The 24615-nt window shown below is 43.3% G+C and overlaps 1 protein-coding gene and 3 non-coding genes across 5 annotated transcripts in view; all 4 read right to left on the reverse strand.

Moving 5' to 3' along the window:
- Window positions 1-24337, reverse strand: part of TRIM55 (tripartite motif containing 55) — a 63110-nt gene extending 38773 nt beyond the window's left edge. The window contains exons 1-6 of one of the 2 annotated variants that reach the window (XM_063643252.1): window positions 23693-24337; window positions 22512-22729; window positions 10050-10452; window positions 9009-9181; window positions 2316-2481; window positions 305-400 (exon numbers count right to left, since the gene is read on the reverse strand). In XM_063643252.1, the coding sequence (XP_063499322.1) occupies window positions 305-400; window positions 2316-2481; window positions 9009-9181; window positions 10050-10217 (603 nt within the window). In that variant the 5' untranslated portion in view covers window positions 10218-10452; window positions 22512-22729; window positions 23693-24337. The remainder of the gene's footprint in view (window positions 1-304; window positions 401-2315; window positions 2482-9008; window positions 9182-10049; window positions 10453-22511; window positions 22730-23692) is intronic. The other variant, XM_055286205.2, reaches the window with a different exon arrangement.
- On the reverse strand, window positions 23031-23103 carry TRNAA-AGC (transfer RNA alanine (anticodon AGC)). The gene has a single exon. It is a non-coding gene; the product is annotated as a tRNA-Ala (tRNA).
- Window positions 23208-23296, reverse strand: TRNAY-GUA (transfer RNA tyrosine (anticodon GUA)). The gene is given in 2 exon segments: window positions 23208-23243; window positions 23260-23296. It is a non-coding gene; the product is annotated as a tRNA-Tyr (tRNA).
- On the reverse strand, window positions 23829-23921 carry TRNAY-GUA (transfer RNA tyrosine (anticodon GUA)). Its single transcript has 2 exons — window positions 23885-23921; window positions 23829-23864 (listed from the first exon to the last, which is right to left on the reverse strand). It is a non-coding gene; the product is annotated as a tRNA-Tyr (tRNA).
- Window positions 24338-24615: the final 278 nt, after the last annotated feature.

Genomic DNA, 24615 nt, shown 5'->3' on the forward strand with positions numbered 1-24615 from the left:
CAACAACAGTGATTTCCATGATGGGGGATTTATTTTTCTTGTAGCTAATCTTTCAAAAGGAAGAAAGAACAACACATGCAACAACAGCCCTAGTAATTGTGGTAACATCTGCCTCAGTGACTCATATGGTAATGTCTCTTTCTGTGCAGGAGGTCAGTATTTCAGAGACATATTAGGAAGGAGGCCATTCTAGAAGTAAAGAATGAAAGGTCAGAATAGGGATGTCTAGTGTGGCACTGAGGAAGTCATAAACCCCCGGGTGTTGCAGGCTTGGTTGAGATGCCGTGGGAGTCGCCTGACTCACCTCGATAGTTTTGCAGGTGTCTTCCAGCTGGCTGATCACTCCCTGGACTCGATCGTTGCTGCCCACGAGGATGGCGATGCCATCACTGAGCTCAGACTAAGGAAGAGAAAACATGAACCCAATATCTTAGGGGTTTCCTAGTCACCCCGACTGTGAATTGGTCATAACATTGTCTTTACAGGTTCTTAATTTAGGATCCACGCAACCCCTAAGGACTAACAGGGAGGCCTGTGGACCTCCTGATATTGCAAGCAAACCTTTGTGTATGAATCCTTTTGTGCAGGGAAAGGTTTCACAGTTTTCATCAGTCTTAATATTGAGATCAACATGTTCAAGCTAAAGAATTCTAAGTATTGTTTATAAATGGCATGGAGACCAATATGTGACTTCAGGGACCCAAATGGAATTATTTACCTAGTGGAACTAAGGGTTAACTTTACTTGGGAAATGTGTATAGTAAATACTCATTTATTCAACAAATACTTATTATGGGCATAAGAATGTAGTGTATACAGACACAAACACTCACACATTAGACTAAGTCATTACAAACTTCACACTGAAACAAAGAACTAGTTCTAGGGGAGAAATGTCAACTTTGAAATTCCTTTGCTCTTTTGACTTAGGAAGAGATTCTATTGTTCCTATTTATCCCCTTCCCAAGACTGGCTGATGGAGCCACCAGGAGCACTGGAGGGGCACTTGGGAGACCCATGCGCTTGGTCCAACTCTACCCCCAACTTCTCTGTGATATTGGGCAAAACATATATTCAATTTTGACCCTAATTTTCTCACATTTAGAAGGAGATTGGACCAGAACAGTGATTATAAAATATTTTAAAGCTGCAGAACCTTCTTCAAGTGAAAGCTAATATGGAGGTGAAGCTGCTTTGGCCAAACGGGAGCAAGGGTGAGGGTCCCACCAGTCTGTTCTTCTGTCCTTCTCACATGAGTCTCCAGGCTCTGAAGGAAGGAGTGTGAAACAGCTACCATCCAGTTCTATCATGCTATGCTTTGGGGGAGGTGGGCAGAAGAGAAGGGGGAATAAATTGTAACTGGCTTCAAAAATAAACAAATGTTGTGGATAATTTGCAAAATCTGCTTCTTTAGGACTTAGTGGCCACTAGTTGTAATTGGTGTTGCCCAAGAGTTTTGCTTCCAAATTTGATTCCAGCACAGATCTTCACAATAAAACACTGATCAAATGTGGAACTGATGATTCTAAATGAAAGAAACTGAGAGGTGGAACTGCTCAAGTTCTCAGTGCCTGGAGTGGCTACACCTATTGGAGTACCCAAATCCACTTTTATCTGCACCAGATGGATAAATTCTGACCTGCTAGTGAATGAAACCAGGTTGGCAGGTTGGTAATGTGTAGAGGGAGACACTGTCTTTCTGTCTGCTCAGAATTAGGGAGCTATGGCTGAGGCACCACACTCAGAGGGGCTTTTAGGCAACTGGCCCTGGTGACAGGAGGGCCAGCACAAGTCTGTGTTTTAAAGCTGTTCTGTAACTGCATGTCATTAATGTAACCCTCCCTCACTAAGAGTGCGGGATAAAAGGCATTGAGGAAGGCCAAAGAAACCTTTCATGGGTGGATGAAGAAAAGTATCCTGTGACTAGGGTAAAAAGCCGTCCTTTTCTTATCTGCAGTCTAAACTTCACATAATCTTGAGCAGTTTGAGCTTTTGCTGGGTCCCCTAACATTGCTCATCTTCAGCAACCTCAAAAGGGCACAAAAACAGGGATCCTGCCGTTCTGCACCCCTTCCTGAACCTGGGCACCCCTGCCCTGTCTCGCCTTTCCCCCCACCGTCCAGGGAATTTGGTGTGTGCCTCGTGCACAACTGTGCACGTCTTCCTGCAGACCTTGTGTGTCCTCCAGCGTCCCATGGCCCTGCGTGGCTTGGGCTTCCTCCTCCACCGCAGGGAGCCACTCACACTGGCCCCAGGAAGGCCCTGAGGTGTGGAGATGGGGAGGGGTTGCGGGAGGGAGGGAGCAACTCTGTTACCTTCTGTCTCTGGAACACATGAGTGAGGGGAGCCACCTGGCAGTCCTTGTGTGCACCAAACACCTTGCACAGAGAGCAGGTGGGTACTTCGCAGTTCAGACAGTAGATGTTGATGCGCTCCTCTTCATGCTCCTCGCACATGGGCTGGTCCGACTTCTTTTCTGGCCTGGGAGGAGGTAGGCAGATAAATGTCCATCAGCTCTCACTGAGGCACTCTCATCAAGGCAGAACTGATGTTGCTCTGCCTTGCAAATTCCTTCTCGTCCCTGTATGCCCAGCAACTCTATTCCAGAAGACCCCCAGGGGCCCTTTCACGTGCTCAGAGCCCACCAAATTCAGCTTCCCTGCAGGTGAAGCAGGGGAGTGCTGGCAAATCTCTAACAACCTGCTTGGGATAGGGACAGAGACGTGGAGATCCTGATTTGTACCGTTTGCCCGTTTCCATGGTGTATTTCCACATGGCCGATTTTAAGTTATTTAAGGTCTAAGACTCTGCTAGTGAAATTCCTGAAAGTTGAATATCAAACCCTGGTGAGCCATCAGGAACGTGGTCCAGCACTGTGTCTATATGCGCACGAGTTTCTCAAGGGATACTTTCCCATTATGGACCAAGAACAGGAAGTTGTTGATGAACTAAAAGTCAAGTTTGCACCAGCTTTTAGGAGGAGCTAGATCGCCCCCCTCCAGCCTCTGGCCCCAGGAAAGACCCTTTTCACCTGAAGGAATGAGGATAGACGTGGCTCACATGGAACCGAAATCTTCTGATTATTAATTCAAGTACTGGTTGGATGCAACTGTGTATGAGAGGCAAGTGTGGGTGTACCTTCTTATATAAACCCCAGGAATTCTGATATATCCTATCTAATGACTGAGGCTGCTAATAGTTTTCAGAAGTATTCAAAAAATTCAAATCCAAATCCAGAAGCTTTCTTCAAATTTCCAAACACATAGTTATTTAGCAACATCTTAGATTTGGGACTACATTTTTTTTGTTGCTATACAGATCCAATTTTTAAAAACTACAGGTTTTTATGAGCCATGAACTCAATTTAGGGAGCGATGATCTGCATTGTTAAAATAACAATAGAATGGAATAGCAAATACTGTGAATTACCTGTAGTAAGAATAAGTATTGCTGTTTGAAACTTTTGTTTCAGGTGTACGTGTGTATATATGTGACTGAAACAAAAGTATATGTGTGTTTGTGTGTGTGTGTGTTTGTGTATGTGTGTATATATGTATGTACATGTATGTGTATATATATCCATCCATATATGTAAGTGGTCACAATGTAAAATGCACTTCCTACCGTGAATCATGAATACAAGTGTTTGAAACCCATCGTTTTTGATGTGTGGTATCTTGTAGCTGCAGACCCAGAACTCAGAGAAAGGCAGAGAACATGCTGATGTGCCTCTGTAAGACGCTAATGTTCCTTTATAAGTTGCTAGGTGGACGTCAATTACTTGAGATTAGGCTAAACATTGGGAGAAGCCCTGGGTCTTGTAAGAAAATTGCATGGACTTCCAGTTTCAAAATTTTAGAATGTGATTGTTGCAAAAGGAATTTCTGTCTGGTCTTGCAGCAATATGCTTTCCATGAAGTCTATGACCTTCTGATTTGACCACATTATTTGGAACTCAAATAAGGACAGTCAACTCCACAATTGAGAAAATTATCCTCCTCTCAGGTCTGTCTGTTTCCTCCACTAGAATATCAGCTCCATAAGGGCAGGGGCCATGATGAGTCTTCTTTTTTGCTGCATCTCCAGTACTTGGAACAGTGCCTTGCACAGAGGCACTGGCTCTGTAAATATTTGTTGCACAAATGAGTGAGACAATGAAAGGGAATCTGACCTATTAATGGACAGGATTCCCTGTGCTCTAGTGTAACACCACCCAGCTGGAGAAGGCATAGCAAATATGGGGAAAGCCTGGGATCACCTGGCACTCCTGAGTGGCAGTGGAAGAGACCAGACACATCCTGATTACTCCTTTAATAAATGACAGTGCTCTCTGGGGTTTGGACTGGCAAGTTGATCTCTGCCTGGTCAAGGGCTTCTTCCCCTCTAAACCCTTCCCTCCTAGGTATCACTACCTTATTATTAATGTGGGCTAAGCAAGAGTGGGCAGCTTCGGTCCCACATGCTGTTCTGATATCAACGGCTGTGACCAGAGATAGCGTCATAGAGCACAGGTCTATACAGTATATGCAAATATTGAAAATGTGAAAACAGCCATTTAGTTTTGTTTGTGATTCAATTTATTTATTTTTTTCATGGTGCTGTATACACTGAGAACGATTTCGCATATTCCTCACTGGGTTTTTCTTATTTAAGTTGTAGCCCAGCCCCAGAGGCACCACTCACTCGTAGATGAGCGTATAATGAAACCTCTGTACAACTTCAAACATGTAACAGACTTGGGACAGATTTGGCATGTAAAAGAAAGACATAAATACATGTTTATGAGGTGAGATCAGCCAAGCTCATAGCTGTGGTCAGGGCCCAGTGCTAAATATTGGCTGTGGCCCCTCACCGTTCAGTGTAGGCTAGACTGAGGAACATATAGCCTGCTGTCTCTGGTCCCTGAGGTTCCCGGGGCCACCCTAGAGTTTCCTGAGGAGTGGGCATCTGGTCTTGGTGAGGCAATTCGAGTAGTAACTTTGTAGTCAAACTGATATTTTTTTTGAGATGGAGTTTTCCTCATCGCCCAGGCCGGAGGGCAATGGCTCAATCTCGGCTCACTGCAGCCTCCACTTCCCAGGTTCAAGCGTTTCTCTTGCCTCAGTCTCACAAGTTGCTGGGATTACAGGCGCCTGCCACCACACCTGGCTAATTTTTCTTGTATTTAGTAGAGGTGGGGTTTCACCATGTTGGTCAGGCTGGTCTTAAACTCCTGACCTCAGGTGATCTGTCCACCTCAGCCTCCCAAAGTGCTGGGATTACAGGCGTGAGCCACCGTGCCTGGCCAAACTGATCTTAAAGCTTCATTCCAGCTCAGCTTCTCCATGTAGTGGCCATGTGGTCTTAGACAAGTTACTTAACCTCTTTTGGTCTCAGTTTTTACTCGTATCAAAAATCGGATTAAGGGTCTTCTAATTAAACGTGGCAGAATGAACACAAGCATGTATTTATTTATGTATTTATATATGTATTTATATATGTATGTATGTATTTATGTATTTATTCTGCTGAAATCCCAGTGAAATGAGGATAAGGAAATAAAAGGGCATAAATCAATAAGGACAAAAAGTGAGCACAGATGACAGCAGAAGAGAAATGTCAATCAAATGTTGGAAATTAGGAACATCTGGATGAAGGGACATGACCTACTTGAGTTGCATCTTAGTTCTGTTACATTTCTGCAGTGAGAAGCTTACAATAAGCAAGCTGACTTGAGCTATGGAACCCTGGAAAGGCTCTGGAACTGCAGGAGCCAGGAGTCCTGAAGGTGGAAGTAGGTGGTGATGGAGTGGGAGAGGCTGAAAAGAGGAGGACTTTGTGCACATTTTAAGAGATTACTTGAGGATGTGCTCTATAGAAACAAGAGAGTAAGCCACCAAACAAGGAGACCTGGAATCCAGGGAGCAAGGGGTTTGACCCAGGGGAGAGTAAAATAATTCCCAAGTAGAGGGTAAAGCCCAGCCATGTGAGGGCTCAGTCCTAATCGTCTACAGTGGAAAGTCAATAGAAAATGTCTAAAGTTGAAAAATCAAAGAATAGGAGCATACCAGTAGTATGCACATGTCATTGGTGATAAATAGCAGAAAAACAGCTAAAAGAATTAAAAGTGGTTGACTCTGGGGAATGAGGCTTGGGGGTAGGTAAAGAGAGAACAGAGTGGAGACAGCATTTCTCTTCAGAGGCCTAGTAGTAATGAATTTTAAAAATTGTGCATGTTGATTACTTTAAGAAACTAAAAACTTCAATAGGGTAGTAGTAATTATAATAATCAACACTTCACAGGATTATTGTGAGAATTAAAGAACTGCACATGATTCATGTGTTAGGCACCCTGAACAGTGTCTGGCACATAGCACATAATAGTTTTAATTGTTATATTTTAAAGTTAAATATTATTATATTAATTATTAATATTAGCCAAAATAGTACCTTCTCTTACCATCTCCCACTCCCAGCTGTGGCTAGTCTGGCACCATGCAGAATTCTGGATAAGAATGCCAGGTTTTGGCTGGGCGCGGTGGCTCATGCCTGTAATCCCAGCACTTTGGGAGGCTGAGGGGGGTGGATCACGAGGTCAGGAGATCAAGACTATTCTGGCTAACATGGTGAAACCCCATCTCTACTAAAAATACAAAAAAATTAGCTGGGCGTGGTGGCGGGCGCCTGTAGTCCCAGCTACTTGGGAAGCTGAGACAGGAGAATGGCGTGAACCTGGGAGGCAGAGCTTGCAGTGAGCCAAGATCACGCCACTGCACTCCAGCCTGGGCGACAAAGCTAGACTCCATCTCAAAAAAAAGAAAACGAAAAAAAAGAATGCTAGGTTTTGTGGAGACTTACAGTCTCCAGCCTTTCTGGAGGAGGTCAGAGTTGACCAATAACATCCTAGTCTGTGATTGGTCACCGCCCCCCCACCCCCTTCCAATAGTCACAGCTGAACTCTTCTCACTCTGTATATCCAAGGTCATTCCAGCGTTACCTAATGTACCCTGAGGCTCAAGGTTCTGGTCTAGTAAGGCTGCCTGCCCCCAGGGGACACCTGCATTTCCTCCCAGACATGTGGCCAAGTGCTCTGTGCAACTTGTGGTTTTGCTACCAAGTAAAATTGTCTCACAGGCAAGTCTCAAGTTCAAGAAAAAACAGCATAACAAAATCACAGAAAATCACAAAAGCATCCCTATTCCACTCAACTATGAGCTTTATTGTTGGAAATTTGGTTAATTGCTTTTACGCAATTTACTTCCCAGCCCTGGGTACTATTTTTGGCAGCTGCACGAAGCCAACTTCACAGTTAAGGTGAAGATGTGTTTTGTAATTTTACTAATACTGCAAGTTTTAACATCTCTTCTCTGGATTTCCTAACAAGTATTGCTATTTTTTCATGTCTCCAGTTCCCACTGTGACAAGTAACAAAACATAAATTTATTGCAATAAATAGAACATGTAAGAATATTTGTGGTGTTGCTTAATCAGCTGGGATTTATGGGGCAACTATTCTGTGCAAGGCACTGTACTAGCTCTGAAACTTGTTATGTAAGAATATTTGTGGTATTGCTTAATCAGCTGGGATTTATGGAGCAACTATTCTGTGCAAGGCACCGGACTAGCACTGAAACTCTTGTTATATAAACTCTCTTAATATTAGGTTGGTGGAAAAGTAATTGCTGTTTTGGCCATGAAAAGTAATTGCAAAAATCCCGATTACTTTTGCATCAATCTCATAATTAATTGGGTTTTAATTGGCTGGTTAAGTTTTTAAGAGACAAGTGTGTATTTGTATTTTAAAGTAGTGAAATACAATGAGATCAAATCTGTAAAGTAACAGCAACAGCAATAGTACTTTTGTTCTTGTCAAGAGACTTTGGAAGCAAGGGAAACAGCCAGCTGCAATCTCTGCAATATGTCATCAGCAATTCTTCCCCAAACCCATCTAGATCCTGGTACTGTCTAATTTAGTTTTGGATCTTTAGCAGAAATTAATAGCTATAATAATTATAATAATTATGTTAGATTTATAGAACAGCTTTCCTTCCAAAAGCACAAGCCTCTTAGAGCTCTGCAGATGTTCCATAAATACATGTCCCCTAATGGAATCATAATGAGGCCATTTCTAGATGGTCTCAATATTGCTATCAAGCTTTGTGGACTGGACTGACCTGCACACAATTGAAAAGGGGCTCTTCACACCGTGCCTTCTAGGAACAGGCTTCCCGCAGCATTGTGTCTAGGAAAGGAATTCTATAGCCAATGTGGTTTGGTGAATAAGAAGCCTTTATTGTTATTTTTTAAAAATGAATGGATAGATGTATAATGCTATCACAATGCTATTCACAATCAACAAGTGAATGCTGACAATGCAGTAAATACAGTATAAGGAATAGGGAAATATAACCTGAATTTCATCTTTTTTTTTCTTCGTGGCTCTGAAGTTTAAGTCCCTAAAGGCCAGGGTTTTGCCTTGCTTTGTGACTTCCCTTAGAGTAAATACATGCTATGTATTTACTAACCTATGTTAGAGGATTTTGTTTTTATTATTATCATCCAAACAATTTTAAGGCAAGACTGTCTGAACTAGGAACTGGGCTACTTTGGAAGATGCCATTTCTATTAATTTTCTATTAAGTTTTTACTAGATTTTTTTTTCTTTGCTTTGTAGGGATCTGGAGCTACAAAGGACGTGTGAAGTGCAAAATGTGTAAAATGGATGTAATACCAGGCTTTAAGGTACAGGGGGACAGCAGTATATCTCTTTCAGCATCACCATCTGGAATGGATTAGTGTTAATGAGTCACTTCTTTCTTAAATTGATACAAAAGCATGGGCACCAACTCCCCTCTCTCCTGCTGTGAGCAACTCTCACTCTCACTGGGAAGGACTGACTTGGAAAAACATTTTTCCATAAAACAGTCTGTGATTGATAAACAAGCATTCAGTGTAGCAACCCATTAAAACAAATAAACAAAAACAAGTTTCAGATGGGCTTGACACATGGAAGAGTGGAAGAGTGTTACCTGGTGGACTCCTGCTTGTAGATGTCAATGATATTTTCCACCAGCAGGTTCCTCTGAAGTCCATATACCCCATGTCTATCCAAAACCACTTCATGTCTACAGGATGGGCAGCGGAATCGGCCCCCTGATGCCATGGTGGTGCCTCCTCTTGTGGGCAAATACGGGTTAGAGGCCTGTTCTTGCCAAGTAAGAAAAAAGGAATTGGGTAATGCCACAAGCAGCTTCTCTGAGACTTATTTTCACTCTCTGCTACTACAACATGAACTTCTACTTTAAGCTTGCCATAAGATCATCCCTCAGGGCTTTCTCAGCAAGTGGTCCTGAAACACAGGGTCAGACCTTGTCAGTCATCTGCAAATATACCATTGTCCACATAAGGTGCCTTTCCGTCCACCACTTTCAGAACCAAAAGCTCCAGCCAGAAACTCCACACTCATGTCTTCAGCAGTTACTCATTTATAGTTTTGAAACACATTAAATGGTTTGATTTAAAAAAAAAATATGATTCTTAGTATTAAAATAAAACTAGATTTGGGAGTAAAGAGGACACAAACCAAATCATTAAAAGAAATGTGTTTTTCTTGAAAGTAAATGCAACTTTATAAAGTTTTTTTGTTTGTTTGTTTGTTTTTCTTTTTTTGAGACAGAGTCTTGCTCCGTTGCCCAGGCCGGAGTGCAATGGCATGATCTCGGCTCACTGCAATCTCTGCCTCCTGGGTTCAGGCAATTCTCTTGCCTCATCCTCCCAAGTACCTGAGATTGTAGGTGCCCGCCACCATGCCCAGCTAATTTTTTTTTTTTTTTTGTATTTTTAGTGGAGATGGGGTTTTGCCAGTTTGGCCAGCCTGGTCTCGAATGCCTGACCTCAGGTGATCCACTGGCCTCAGCCTCCCAAAGTGCTGGGATTACAGGAGTGAGCCACCGCGCCCGGCAACCTTATAAAGTTTTTTAAAGGATTTCACCTCAATGTTAAGCACTTGATTCCAAGAGGAGGGAATCTTTTCCACCCCCTCCCCTCAACCAAATTCCAAACAAACCTACCTGGAAAATATCACTGGCACACTTCCTACACAGGTTGTGCTGACAAGGGAGAATGACCACAGGTTTCGTGAACATCTCTAAGCAGATGGGACAGATGAGTTGCTTCTCTAAGTTATCCATGGTCTGCTGCTCTTTGGAAAAAGATCTGTAATTCAGAGATGCGCTCATCTCCTCGCTGTCCCCAAGTGTGCTGCCAGGGAAGGGTGCTGCGAGTGGCTCCAGCAAGTGTTTCCTGGATACTATTCCAGGGATTGTGTGATCAAGTGTCCTTTACGTTTCTTTCGGTGGAGGACATTGTTTCAGGCCCTGGTTTGGAGTGGGTGCCGGAGCTGTTTTTAGCAGCCTGCAGTCACGTGACGGTGGGCTGACGTGTCCATATAAGCCAGTGACAGGAGGATGGATCCTGACAGGTGACGGAGAGCAGGAGTCAACATTCTTGCCCCAGGGAGTGAAGAGAGTGGGTGGGAAGGAGGATTACAAATCCCATTTAGACATTTAGACGGGGTTGTGAGGAGAAGGAGGTTGAAGCTGACAGTTGTCAACAACAAATGCAAATGTGCATGCCTAGCCACTGAACCATGCCCTCTGTGAGCACTCACTGAGAACTTGGCCATGGCTTCTCCAGGAAGGGGCAGAACGCAGCACAGAGTCTGTGTAACTAATGCCAGCCCTGTCTTGAGAGTGTAGGAATTGAGTCACCGAAAGTAGCCTAATAGCACCTTCTTAGGTGAAAACGAACAAAACATGTCTTGAAAATTGTTATCCTGGCTTCACAAAGGCAATCATCAAAAAGACTTTCTTAATGTTAAGTATTTCATCTTTACCAGCTGGAGTTTTGGTCTTTGAAAAATTCCAATTTAAAAGCTAAATTCAAATCCCTTCACCATAAAGGTATCTACCTAATAAATAAATAAATACATGCGTAAATAAAAATTCAAAACCAGTGAATGGTCTAATTATTTGAGAAAAAAGTTACATTATAAAACAACTGTAGTATGCTGTTTGCTCTTCCACATTGCTTTCCTCTTCCTTGGCCCTCTTTCATCCTATACTGCCCCACCTCCTACACAGACCCAAAAACACAAAGAAAATTTGATAGTCTTTTATTGATTATTTAAATTCTTAAATTATTTAATAGTTTGCAACAATAATCAGTAGTGAGGTAGTAACTGGCAGGTGCCTGGAGGTGGCAGATCTGTTATTTCATTTTGTCATCCCTTGGGGGACGGTTACCAGTGCCATTGACAACTGAAGTAGAAATGGAGTCCTACTTCCATATCTGCATTTCATCTGCCTCCAAAATACCTATTCTCCCTTGCATTTCCCCTTCCTCCAAGGTGACTTTTTAAACCATAGTTTCCCTGGTCATTTCTGATATTCTTGGTCTGCTCTTGAGTCATAAACATCGATTCTGACATTCATCAGGATTTTGTGAAGCAACAGTTTAACCAATACATATTATATTTAAAAATTTTTAAATCAGATCAAAAATAAAAAACAAATCCAAGTCTGTTTATATGTGATAAATTTCTGCTTTCTTTCTCCTTGATTTTAAAAACCTTGGACAATGAACACATTTTGTTAACATATCCCTGGTGTTAATTAAATTACCAGTGAAGTGTAGGTCAGTTATGTGCGGTCTTAGTGCTGTGTGCATGGAGAGCTTATTGAGAATCTAGTAAGCTCTATTAACTAATAATAAGTTATATGTATTCATAAGCATATCAGGGATCTTTAAAGAATTATCTTAGTCCTTTCAATATTTATTTAGCAACTACAGTGAGGATGGGAACTGGTAAAGTTTTTTTACTGAGTTACTTCGGTTCACCCAGCCTAGGCAGTTAATTGTGTTTATCAATTCATGGGCTAGGAGGGGAGGTCTGAGTACAATATGTGAGATATTTTCTAGGAAAGATCAAGTTTCTACTGCAAAAGACCTTGCAATCTAAGTAAAAGCACTTAAACTAATCATGCACATTGCAGCAGAGTCTTTTCTTGTAGAAGGAATTCATTCCTTCAAAATACATTCATTGGATATGCGTAGTGTGTCTCCATTGTGTGAGGCTCTGGGGATTGAAAGATGAACAAGACACAGGTCATTGTCCTCAAGGAGCTCAGTATAAGAGGGAGATGAGACATGCACACACAGAACACAGTACAAAATAAAATGTGATAAAGAGTGCAAGCCAAAAAGTACCTGAGGCAGGTCTCAATCGAGAAAGTTTGTTTTGTCAAGGTTAAGGGCGCGTGCCAGGAGGCAGGCCTGCACCTTTCTCCAAAGAAGATTTCGAAGGCTTTAATATTTAAAGGGAAAAGGATGGATATTGGGGAAAGAGAAAAAAAAAATTTCAGTTGTGGGTAGATAAGAGGCAAACAGTTGAATTCTTCTGAGTGTTTGATCAGCCTTTCACCAAATACATAATTTACATGTTGGGGCTGGGCGGTGGGTAGAGGAATAATAGTCATTTATGTCTTCCTTTAGCTCAGTGAGTCTGCATTTTTACATTAGAGGAAGAAAGCAGATATGCATTTGTCTCAGGTGAGCAGAGAGATGACTTAGAGTTCTGTCCTTTGTACCATGCCTGTGAAGATAAGCTGTCAATTTACACTGTCAGGGTAAAATTCAACAAAACTGTTTTAGGGTAAAGGTATTGGGGCCTATAAGGAATTTCCCAGTGTGCAAATTGTAAGGGAGGTATGTAGCGTTTAAATCTTTGTAACTATCTTGTTTAGGAATAACGTGGGAGGCAGGTTTGCCTGACGCAGTTTCCAGCTTGACTTTTCCCTTTGGCTTAATGATTTTGGGGTCCCAATATTTATTTTCCTTTCACAACAGCTACAGCATTTCAGGGTCAGAGGAATCAGAAGGGCTTCATGGGTGGGGGTAGCGTTTGAACTGCTGCACTGAGGATCTCAGAGGGATGGAGGTGTAGTTAGGTGGGGCATGGCTGGGGCTTTCCAAGAGAAGGCACAGAAGCGGCAACATGGGCATGCACAGGCATGCAGGGGATCTCGGAGCCACGGTGGCTTGAGCTGGAGTGCAGGCTCGCTGCTCAAGCATTGGCTGGCCATGGATACTGTGCTAAAGAGTTTTTAAAGCTTAATAAATTAAGCAGCAGGAAGTCGTTAAAAGTTTCTCACTAGACACTTCTGTGAGAGCAGTGGTTGGTTAGATTGATCTTTCAGTGATGATTGGGTTAGATTAGCATGAAGGTGACTGGCTAAAGACCAGATCAGAGGCTGTTGCCAATAGTCCAGGTGAGAGGTCGAGAAGCCCTGGCACAGGTCATGGCAGTGGGGAAGGAAAGGAGGAAATGATCCCTGGGGTTGCTATGAAAGTGGAATCCACACAGATGACTCAGATGCCTGAGCCTGAGTAACCAATGATGTAGTGAGAGGCTGCAGAGTGAGTCAGAGACAGTCAGGCTTTCTCCCAGCTTCTGCATCTCCCTCCCTTTGTGGTCTTGGAAAGTGATTTCACCTAGGAGGATTTCAGTTCTGCCATCTATAAGTGAGTGGGGTTCATAACCTAACTTAGCAGTATTTGTAGAAAAAAACAAAAACCTCTGAAACAGAATTTTCTTTTAAAAGACAGAGGGTCACTCTGTTGTCCAAACTGGAGAGCAGTGGTGCAATCATAGCTCACTGAAACCTCAAACTCCTGGGCTCAGGCAATCCCCCCACCTCAGCCTCCTGAGTAGCTGGTACTACAGGCGTGTACCACTATGCCTGGCGAATTTTTAAACTTTTTTGCAGAGACAAGGGTCTCGCTATGTTACCCAGGCTGGTCTTGAACTCCTGGTTTCAAGCCATCCTCCTGTCTTGGCCTCCCAAAGCTCTGGGATTACAGAGCTGATCTCTACCTTCCTTTCTCTCTCTTTTTCTTTTTTCTCTCTCTGTTCTTTCTTGTTCCCTGCCTTTTACTTTTTCTTAGAACTGTCCCCGGAGGCTACACAGGAAAACAGCATGAATCCCATAGGAGTAAGAGCCCAGTTGATGAATGTCAATGAAAAAGAGCAAAACTCTGTAAAATATTTGAAAAGATTTACTCTGAGCCAAATATGAGGACCATGACCTGTGACAGCCCCAGGAGGTCCCGAGAACAGGTGCCCAAGGTGGTCAGGCTACAGTGTAGTTTTATAAGTTTCAGGGAGACATAAGACATCAATCAATATATGTGGGGATATACATTAATTTGGTCTGAAAGATGGGACAGCTCAAAGTAGGGGCTTCCAGGTCATAGGTAGATTTGAAGATTTTCTGATTGGCAGTTGGTTAAAAGAGTTAAGATATTATCTAAGGACCTGGAATTTATAGTAAGGTATGTCTGGATTTAGATAAGGGATTGTGGAGACCAATGCCCTTGTGCAGAAGAAGCTTCCAAGTAGCAGGCTTCAGAGAGAATAGAAGTTAAATCTTAGTTAAATCTCTCCTGGATCAAGGAAAAGACCTGGAAAAGGAAGGGATTCTCTATGGAATGTAGATTTTCCTCAGAAGAGACAGTGTGGCAAAATATTTCAAAGAAATATATTTTGGGGTAAAATACTTCAATTTCTTTCAGGGCCTGCTATCTGTCATATGATGCTACACTAGAGTCAGATTGGAATTTGGTATCTTATTGCTACAAAGAGTCTGTTTTTTCAGTCTTAAGATCTCTGTTTTAGTGTTAATGCTGATGAGCTGAGCCTGAATTCTAAAAGGAAGAGGCTAGGAGGCATGTGTGATCTTCCCATAATGGCCTGAACTAGTTTTTTAGGTTTACTTTGGAATGACCTTGGCTGAGAAGGGGCATCCATCAGTGAGTTGGGGGGCTTAGAATCATATCTTTGGTTTACCTTGTGAACCCCGAAAATCTGAGACAGGTCTCAGTTCATTTAGAAAGTTAATTTTGCCAAGGTTGAGGATGCATGCCTGTGACATGGCCTCAGGAGGTTCTAACAACATATGCCCAAGGTGATCAGAGCACAGCTTGTTTTTATACATTCTAGGGAGACAGGAGACATCAATCAACACATGCAGGATGAACATTGGCTTGGTCTGGAAATGTGGGACAGCTCGAAGCAAAGGTAGGAAGATTCGAAGTGGGGAGGGGGATTCCAGGTCCTAGGTAGATAAGAGACAAATGGTTGCATTCTTTTCAGTTTCTGATTAGCCTCTCCATTTATGCATTTATCTCAGTGAGCAGAGGGGTGACTTTGAATAGAATGAGAGGCAGGTTGGCCCTAAACAGTTCCCAGCTTGACTCTTCCCTTTAGCTTAGTGATTTGGGGGCCCCAAGATTTATTTTCCCTTCACGACATGAATAATAACCACCTTCCTCTCTGCATTCTTTTTTCTCCATTCCTTGCTCCTCCCTGCTCTCAGACACCAGTCCATGGGGTGGGTGTGTGAGCTGGAAGTGGGACACAGGAGGGAGCGCCCTGCTCTAAGGAGGAATCAGAACATGTTACTCACTCCCAAATCATTCACAGGGTCCAGGAGGTTGGGGAAATTCTGGACTTGAATCAGAATTTAAGTCATCTTCAGGCTCCGGGATTTGGAGTGGACCTGAGCCTGTGCAGGGACATGAAAACCAGCTGATAAAAGAAAAAATTTAGACAAATTAAAATTAACAAAATTTAATAGAACAAAGGATGATTCATGAATGGGGCAGCCCTCAGAACCAGAATAGATTCAGAGATTCAAGGGCTGCCCTACGGTTGGATAAGATTTATGGACCGAGAAAAGGAAGTGATGTACAGAAAACAGAAGTGAGGCACAGAGTTAGCTGGACTGATGACAGCTCAGCGTTTGCCTTATTGCCTTATTTGAACCCGGTTTAACAGCTGACCACCTGGGATTGGCTGAGACTCACCGATCTGTTACAAGAGCATGTTGCAGTCTGTTTTAGACACCCAGTTGGGTGACAGTTCACTATGTACAAGAAATCTTTAGATGAAACCTAAAATATGTATGAAGGTAGCTTTAGGTCAAACTTAATTTAACAACCCCACTCTTACCACACACATCAGGACAGAGGCTAGAAACCAATCGGGAGCAATTACATAGGGAGCTGCCATGGTTGGAAGTCCTGGTTGTCCCTTATTTCTGAGTCCCACCAGCCTGGGGCTGGAGTATGTTTAGACACATTGAAAAACTGAAGCAAAGTCACCACCACCCTCCCCTCTTTCAACAGTTTTCCAGTCTCCCAGGTATGTCTGGGGAAATTAGATGGGTCCCTAGGAACCTGAGTGTGCACCCAACAGTGGATGTGATGCTGAAGGGTAACAACAAAAAGAGAAGCCTTTTGACCTCTTTCAACCTGCAGCTGCCGGGCCAAATGGAACCAGGCTTTTTCAGGGGCCAGGGCCCAGGAAAGAGATGTAGATCTGCAGTGGAATTCTGACATGACCTACCTGGAGTTAGGCCAAATTTCACAAGTAAAGGGCATGGTCTGTCCTCACTTCAGACACCAGCAGCAAACTCTGGGGTTCCCAGGTCCTGCACTTCTGACCAACTGGCTACAAATTTGGGGGTTCCCACTACCTCCTTAGTTTGGTAGAATGACTCACAGAACTCAGGAAAACATTATATTTATGATTACAGTTTTATTAGAGCCAAAAAGAATACAAATTAAGACCGGCCAAAAGAAGAAATGCATAGGGCAAGGTTGCAGGGTGTCCCAAATGTGAACTTCCATGTCCTCTCCCAGTGGAGTCAGGATGCATCACTCTCCTGGCACACGAATGTGTAACAATGCACACAGAGTGCTGTTAACCAGGGAAGGTCACCCGAGCTTCTGTGTCCAGAGTTCTTTTGGGGGTTTCATTATGCAGGCATGATTGACGGAATCATTCGCTTTGTGACTGATCTCAATCTTCAGCTTCTCCTTGCCTCCCTGGAGGTTGGGCTGACATCACGTGGCTTAAAGCCCCAAGATTCTCATCTCCTGGTTGGTCTTTCTGACATGGCCAGCCCCACCCCCACTTCCCCATCCGCAGTTATCTCATTAGCATAAACTAGCAGGGCCCATGATGAATAACAAAGGCATGACTGCCACTCTAAGGATTCTAAGGATTTAGAGCCTCCCACTCAGGGACTTGGGACAAAGACCAGCTAAGTTCTTTATTATATAGTAAGAGCTCAGTGTGTTTTTCATCTAGGGAAGAGAGGAAAGGGATGCTAAAATTATATTTACTACTCTACCACTGCAACATATATGATAAATATGTACTGAATACCCATTACTTCATGTCATAGCTCCCTGTCTCAGGTATTATTATCTCCACTGAGTCAACTGTGGCTGAGCAAGTTAAGTAGTTGCCCTGAGTCACATGGCTGCTGAACTGTGATGCAGACTGAGAGACACATCTTTTGAGCACAGAGCCCATGACCTCACCCACTAAGCTGCACCACACCCATGCTTTAGAAGGGCACTGTCCATAAGAATTTCCGCTAATGATGGAAATGTTCTATATCTGTAGTGTCCAATCTCTAGCCACTTGTGGTTCTTGAGTACTTGGAATGTGCACAGTGCAGCTCTGAAACTAAATTTTAAACTATATTAATTTAAACTTATATTTAAATGTCCACATGTGGATAGTGGTTATTATACTAGACAACCAGCCTTAGAACATGAGATATAAAAAAATATTGGGGGCAAATTCAAATGCATATGAAGGACTCTCCAACAAGAACTGGGTCACCATCTTTTGGTGATTTTGTACTCTCTGGCTAGAGTGATGTGAATCCCCACTCGCCCCAGAATGGTCAGAAGAGCAGCACCGATTCTTCATTGTAACTGTCAAAATAGGTCAGAGCATTCTGAGAACAGAAGACATTAGAAAATCACAAAGAATCCTGAAGATTCCAGAACATCCTTGGCATTTCATTTACTCATGTTCTCTTTTGTCTCTTTGGTAATTGCAAGTCCAGGTACTTGAAAATAATCCAGGCTTAGTTTAAGGAGCCATTTGTTCATCAAACAGAACAGAGAACTTATGGTTAGATGGAGAGTAGAGCTAAAAGGAAATAAAAAACAGATATGGTTTGAAGCAGAACAGTGAGCAGAGAGAGTGCAGTCCTAATGAAAGAGAAAATAAGAGGAGTCAGAAGACTGATCTTACTTCTGGCTCAGACTCTAAGGTAGAAAGGAAGTATTCTTGCTTTTTGTGCCCACTGGAAGTGAGAAAGGGGGTGGCTGACTAAAGAATTAAAACAGGGAAAGAACATCAGATGATGTGGATGTGGAGGCAGAGAATCAGTGATTGCTGAAGAAGGAAGTTTAGTTGGGCTGGAGCACTAGAGCACCAGTGGACCAAGACTTTCAGGTCAACTCCAGCACCAATATAATCTGAAAATTATTTTAATCCCATGCCAAAACAAAGGTCAACACTTAATCTTGTGCAAACCAGGTCCTCTTAAACTAAGCCAGTGAGGCTGTTAATTCTTTCTTGCAATATTCACACAAGCATGCATGCATCTACCCATCCATCCATCCATCCAAACATCCATCCATCCATCCCTCCATTTTTTAGTGAGAACACCACTCATGACCAGCGGAGAGAAGGCCACACTTCATTTGGGATTTCAATGAGCTGGTGTTCCAAGCACCAGGCTCTGTTATCAGTCCTGCCAGATATAACCCATCTGACCACAGAAGGCATAATGTTATTTCCTTTGGTATCCTAGAGCTCAGGGTGTGGCCCAAATAAAGCACTTTCTAACCATTATTTGGCTTAGAAATTTCCCTCCATGTAACAACTTTAAAAGTTATTCCAAAAAATATAACCCAGAACTCTCTTTCCACACAAAGATTCTTGCCATCCCCTTGCACTGAGGACTTGACCCATGACATCTACAAAATACTTAATGTTTTCCCTCTGCCTGTGTCATCAGTCTTTTCTATTTAGCTGTCTACTTGGCAATAGGTAGCTTGCATATGTGATTTTTAAATTTTTAATGAAAAGAAACATCTTACAAAATCTAAAATCAAAAAGAAATGAACTTGAAAAGCACTAAATAGCAGCTAACACTGGCATTTCTTTCATTAGATGGTTTGCCAACTTCTGCTTGAAATCTTTTGTTCATTTGATAATCACTCCTTCTTCAAATCTGTTGCTTATAAATTTTACTTCATCATAAAGATCTCTGAGGAAATGTTAGTAAAATGAACATATTTTACTTTCCTCTGCACACTTCTTGGAAATAAGAAACACTCATTATATATGTGCCAGAAATAAGCAGCGACAGTCCCAACAAGTAGCGAATACTTTAGCCCAAGTTCTTCCCAATGGCCCATGTCTGAACCCCACACGTTGGCTTCACCCCCACCACCCATACCCACCCCCACTTCTCCTCCACCCCAGCCTCTTAACTGATTTCTCTGAATTCACTCTTGCCTTCCACAATCCACTTCTCACAAGTCACCCCTTATTTACGTCCTATTAATGGTCACATCACCTCTAAGATAAAGATATTAATCCTCGCTGTGGTCCCAAGACCTGATGTGATCTGGCCCTTGCCTATCTCTCCGACTTGCACTGTCCAAAGAAATAAGATGTATGTGACAAATATGAGCCATATACATGAAGTAGCCACATTTAAAAAATCTAAAAATAAATAAAAATAATATTATTATATTTTACTTAACCCCAGAACATCTAAAATATTATCATTTCAACATGTAACCACTATTATTTAAAAGTTAGATGTGCACACAGAGACAGTGTTCCCTCTTCCTTCCCTATGTGGAGGTCTTTTACTTCATTTCCTTTGCTTTATTTCCCTGGCAAGAGCTGAAAACTAAGAATGGACACCCTTGCCTTGGTCTTGGTCTTAGGAGGAAAGCACTGTTCCTTAATATTAAGCATAATGTAAGCTGCATGTGTTTCACTTATGTCCTTTATCAGGTTGAATAACTTCCCTTCCCCTCCAAATTTGCTGACAGTTTTAAAAAGCAGGAATGGATGTTGACTGTGGTCAAATGCTTTTTCTGCATCTGCTGAGATGATCACATGATTTTTTTTCTTTAATCTGTTTAATGTTACGAATTTGAATGTCAAGCCAGTCTTGTATTCCTGGGATAAATCTCACTTAGTCGTAATGTATTTTCCTTTTTATATGCTGTTGGATTTACCTGGTTAAAATTTTGTTGAGAATTTTTGCATCTATATTCATAAGCTACATTGGTCTGTAGTTTTCTTTTTCTGTAATGTCTTTGCCTGATTTTGGTATCAGAGACTTCATAGAATGAGTTGGAAAGTACTCCCTTTTCATCAGTTTTTTTGGAAAAATTTGTATATAATTGGTATTTTTTTCTTCCTTGTTTGGTAGAATTCACTACTGAAGCCCCAGGGGCTGGTGTTCTCTTTATGAGAGAAATAAGTTAGAACATGTAAAGTGCCTACAGCTGTGCTCGGCTTATAGGAGGTGCTAGGGAGATGTTAGCGGTTAATTTTTTTAAAGTCATCCATATTTCCAATTTAAAAATAATGTTTATTTCAGAAAACTTAGAAAATAGTTAAAAATTTTAAGGAAAAAATATCACAGTAATCATACTACCAAAGATCATTACTGTTGTTAACATTTTAATGCATGTTTCCAGTCTTTGTTTTTTTTCTTCCTTTTTTTTTTTTTTGAGACAGGGTCTCCCTCTGTCGCCCAAGCTAAGCTAGAGTGCAGTGGCACAATCACTGCTCACTGCAGCCTCGACCTCTCAGGTTCAAGAGATCCTCCTACCTTACCCTCCCGAGCAGCTGGGATCACAGGTACATGCCATCGCCCACAGCTACTTTTTGTATTTTTTGTAGAGACAGGGTTTCACCATGTTGCCCAGGCTGGTCTCGAACTCCTGAGCTCAAGGGATCTGTCTGCCCGGGCCTCTCAAAGTGCTGGGATTATAGGCATGAGCCACCATGCCGGCCTGTTTCTAGTTTTTTCTATAAATAACTTATGCTTGTTTATATTGCTTATTGTTTATATTGCTTTATACCTACTTTATTTCTTAGAATTTGATTAACATTTCCCATGTCAATATAAGTTTTTAATAAATATAATTTTGAGGGCTATATATATTTCATTACACGGCCACACCATAATATATCTAACCATCATATTGTATTTTTAGCATTGTTCTTCCTACTTTCCCTACACAGTAGATCCAAGCACCTCTTTCCAAGCACTTCCATATAAATTTATATAAACGTATGTACAAACCCTTAGACTAATTCCCCCAGGCCTTCGCTATATGATGCTATGCTTCCCCCGCCTCTAGGTGCTGAAATGTGTCCGAATCTCTACAGTTTGCAGGGAAATGACACTTTATGCTTCTGTTTCTTCCTTCCTTGCACACTGATAACAGCTAATGTTTACTTTGTGTTTACTATGTGCCAGGCACTGTACTAAGGCCTTTACATGTTATATCTTAATTAAAAGTAGGTATCATTATTATATCCCCATTTGAGAAACAAAGACACTGAAGCACCGAAATGTCAAGCAACCTGCCTGTGGTCATGCAGCTAGAAGCAGCAAAGCCAAGAAAGGCCGTCAGGTTTTACGGTCTGCCTGACTAACCACTATGCATTACTGCTTCCTGACTTGTACCTTTGAGCTTTGTATGTGAATTCCATTCCCAGCTTGGGTTGCTGACTCTGAGATATCCTTTGAGTTCTGGCCCAGGTCACCTCCCCCAGATGTGTGTCCTCCACTAGGTTTGGGGTGCATTACTTCCTATTCCTTTGACTTACTACTTACTTCTTGCTCTTTTGATCACTTAAAGTTTCACGGCCAGTTCCTCCCCTCAGCCAGCTAGAATACTCGTAATCCCAAACTAAAAACTGGAACATGTCATCTGATAAAAGAATTCTTTTTCTTACTTTGTGAATTTGTTTTTACGAACATCTTGATGTTATATTTCAAGTAATTTACAATACATTCAACTAAAAGACTATTGAAAACAATAAAACGAGGTAAAAATGGAGACCACCCTAGAAAATGAAAGATTGCAATAAACCATAACATGTTGTATACACTGGTAACAAAAGCATACAGGTTGCCTAGGACCCTAAAGAAACATCATTTATTTGCTGCACTCCTCACAAAGGATGATACCGTATTTCTGCCTTTGTGTGGAGGATTTGCGTTTTGTCTTGTAAGAACTGCACGGTGGCTTCAACAGCTTTTTTTTCTAGAAAATTAGGATAGGGAGATTTTACTACCAGAAAAGTCTTTGTGTTCTGTGCAATCTCTGAATCTTTCAGTGAGTGTGTGGATGTGTGTTTAGGTTTTACTCATTTAGTTGTTGTCTTGTCTTTGCTTCACAAAATTACGCTCAAGGACTGTCCTAGATAGAACTTTTATCCAATTAATTCTCTCTCAGCGCTGGTCTCTAGCTAATTCTCCACAGTTACGTCCACAGGAGGACAATGACATTATAACCTCCTCCAACGGCAGCCCCTATGTCCAGGGACTTTATCCACTCACCTCTCCAGGGCTACCTTTTGCCTTGTCCTATCCACCTCGGATCTGCCCAGAGCCAGGCAGCCCGCGGTGCGGACTTGAGATGGGGCCGAACAGTTCCTGCTTCCTCGGTTGCGCAAACGTTCCAAGTAATGAGCGTCCGTTTGCAAGTTCTCTGTTTCTTGTTTTGTTTTCCCTGTGGGTCTCCCCGAACTATGGGCAGTTTAGCCTCAGATGAGTCCCTGGAAATGCAGACATCTTATCACAAATCATAAAGGTTTCTGAGTGATAATACATGTGACGGCAATCTGTCGCCACTTTTGAAGCAAAAATAACCAGTTTCGTGAATTTCCCCCGATTAATTGGGTCTAAAAATTTAAAGCTAGAAGGATAAACTGCCAGCGCCCACCACTCTTTGTCTGGGAAGTTTTAGAGTGGTAAGCTGGAGCTCGCCCTACTCTTCACTTGACTTCGTCTGACTTTTCAGCTCTAGTTTGGGCTAAGAGAATCGAAAGAAAAACCATATGGGACAGGAAAGAAAACTGGAGGATGCGGGCATCGATCCCGCTACCTCTCGCATGCTAAGCGAGCGCTCTACCATTTGAGCTAATCCCCCACGACTGGGCATGGCTTGTTATCTGTTCCTCTAGAGAAGGGTCAGAACACTGAGCGCGGAAGACACATTTCTTTGGTCCGAAGCAACAAAATAATAGCGGTCTCTCCTTCGAGCCGGAATCGAACCAGCGACCTAAGGATGGCCACGGGCGCGCGCCTACAGTCCTCCGCTCTACCAGCTGAGCTATCGAAGGGAGCGAACACAACTGCCCGGGTGCCGCCTTGTCTCCATAACATTGTGTCATTTTTAGGCTTCGTGTTTTTAGTATTGTGTTCTCTCTCTTTCTGATTCCCAGGTTCCGGGAGCACCAGATCCCTCTTCCCGCGGACCCCCCCCACCTCCTCACGGCAGCCGTTGCGAGCCCTCGGGTCGCAGAAGCTGCCCGGGGCTCTGAGGAGAAGGTCCCCGCCTGGCCCCCTGGAGCCGGCGCTGCCTCCTGTGTGACTCGGGGGCCCGGGCAATGCCAAAGACGGGTTAGGAAGACGCAGAAGTCGTGACCCGGCAGTCGCTCGGCCGAGCGCAGACCCACAGCTGCGCTGGGAACCTGCCCGGGCACGTTCCCGCAGGGCGAATCGCTAAAAAGAATTACCGTGCAGGCTGGGAGGCCCAAAATGGGGAGAAGGCGCTAGACTTTCCAACTGCTCGTTGGAGTGCAATGTGTCATTGAAGGCAGCCAAGGAAAGGGCCATAAGTCATCGGGAGCTGGAAAAAAAACCGCACTTGTCTCCTTCGAGCCGGAATCGAACCAGCGACCTAAGGATGTCTCCTGCTGAGGAAGTAGCTACAGTCCTCCGCTCTACCAGCTGAGCTATCGAAGGGACGTGTGCATGTGTCGGCGTCCCCTGTGGTTCAGCACAGAAAAACCGGAGCGCCAGTCCAGGCAGCCGAAGATTGCACTGAGCATGCGTCATCCGAGGAGCGCGGAGCCCCAGAACGGGCCTGTGTGCTGTGCGCGTGCGCAGAAAGACAGCGCGCTCTGGCTCGCTAGCCTGACTGACCCGGGAAAGGCCCTCAACCCAGGTCTCTGGGGTCCGCGGTGCCAAGACCCTGCGATTGCACCGCCCCCCCTTGTCGTACTTTTCCTTTACCAGCCTGCGTTGTCCTTTAAAGTGGTTGCCGAGTATGTTCTCAACACGCAGTAATCCAACGGCCAGTGAAGGAGTTGCGTGGTAGGCCAGTGGCGCAATGGATAACGTGTCTGACCACGCATCAGAAGATGGTAGGTGCAGCTCCTGCCTGGCTCGGCATTATTGTCACTTGAGGTTAACAAACCAGAAATCATTACCTCCTCTGGCGTCCCCAAACCGCGAATGCCAGCAGTTTGGATTTCTGCAATGTCCGTTGCACTTTGAGCCCGGGAGGCCTTAACGGCGCCGCCCGTCCAACTCCCGCGAGGTGAAGGGAAGGCCCCGAGGGTCTCGGAACGCCCCCGGCAGGCAAGCCCGGTTGTGAAGCCCGCGGTTCTGTAGACAGAGCTGGTTCCACCGCATCTACTAAGACATCAGAGTCACT

Source organism: Symphalangus syndactylus, chromosome 7, assembly GCF_028878055.3.
Source record: "Symphalangus syndactylus isolate Jambi chromosome 7, NHGRI_mSymSyn1-v2.1_pri, whole genome shotgun sequence".
In the NCBI taxonomy this organism is placed as follows: domain Eukaryota; kingdom Metazoa; phylum Chordata; class Mammalia; order Primates; family Hylobatidae; genus Symphalangus; species Symphalangus syndactylus.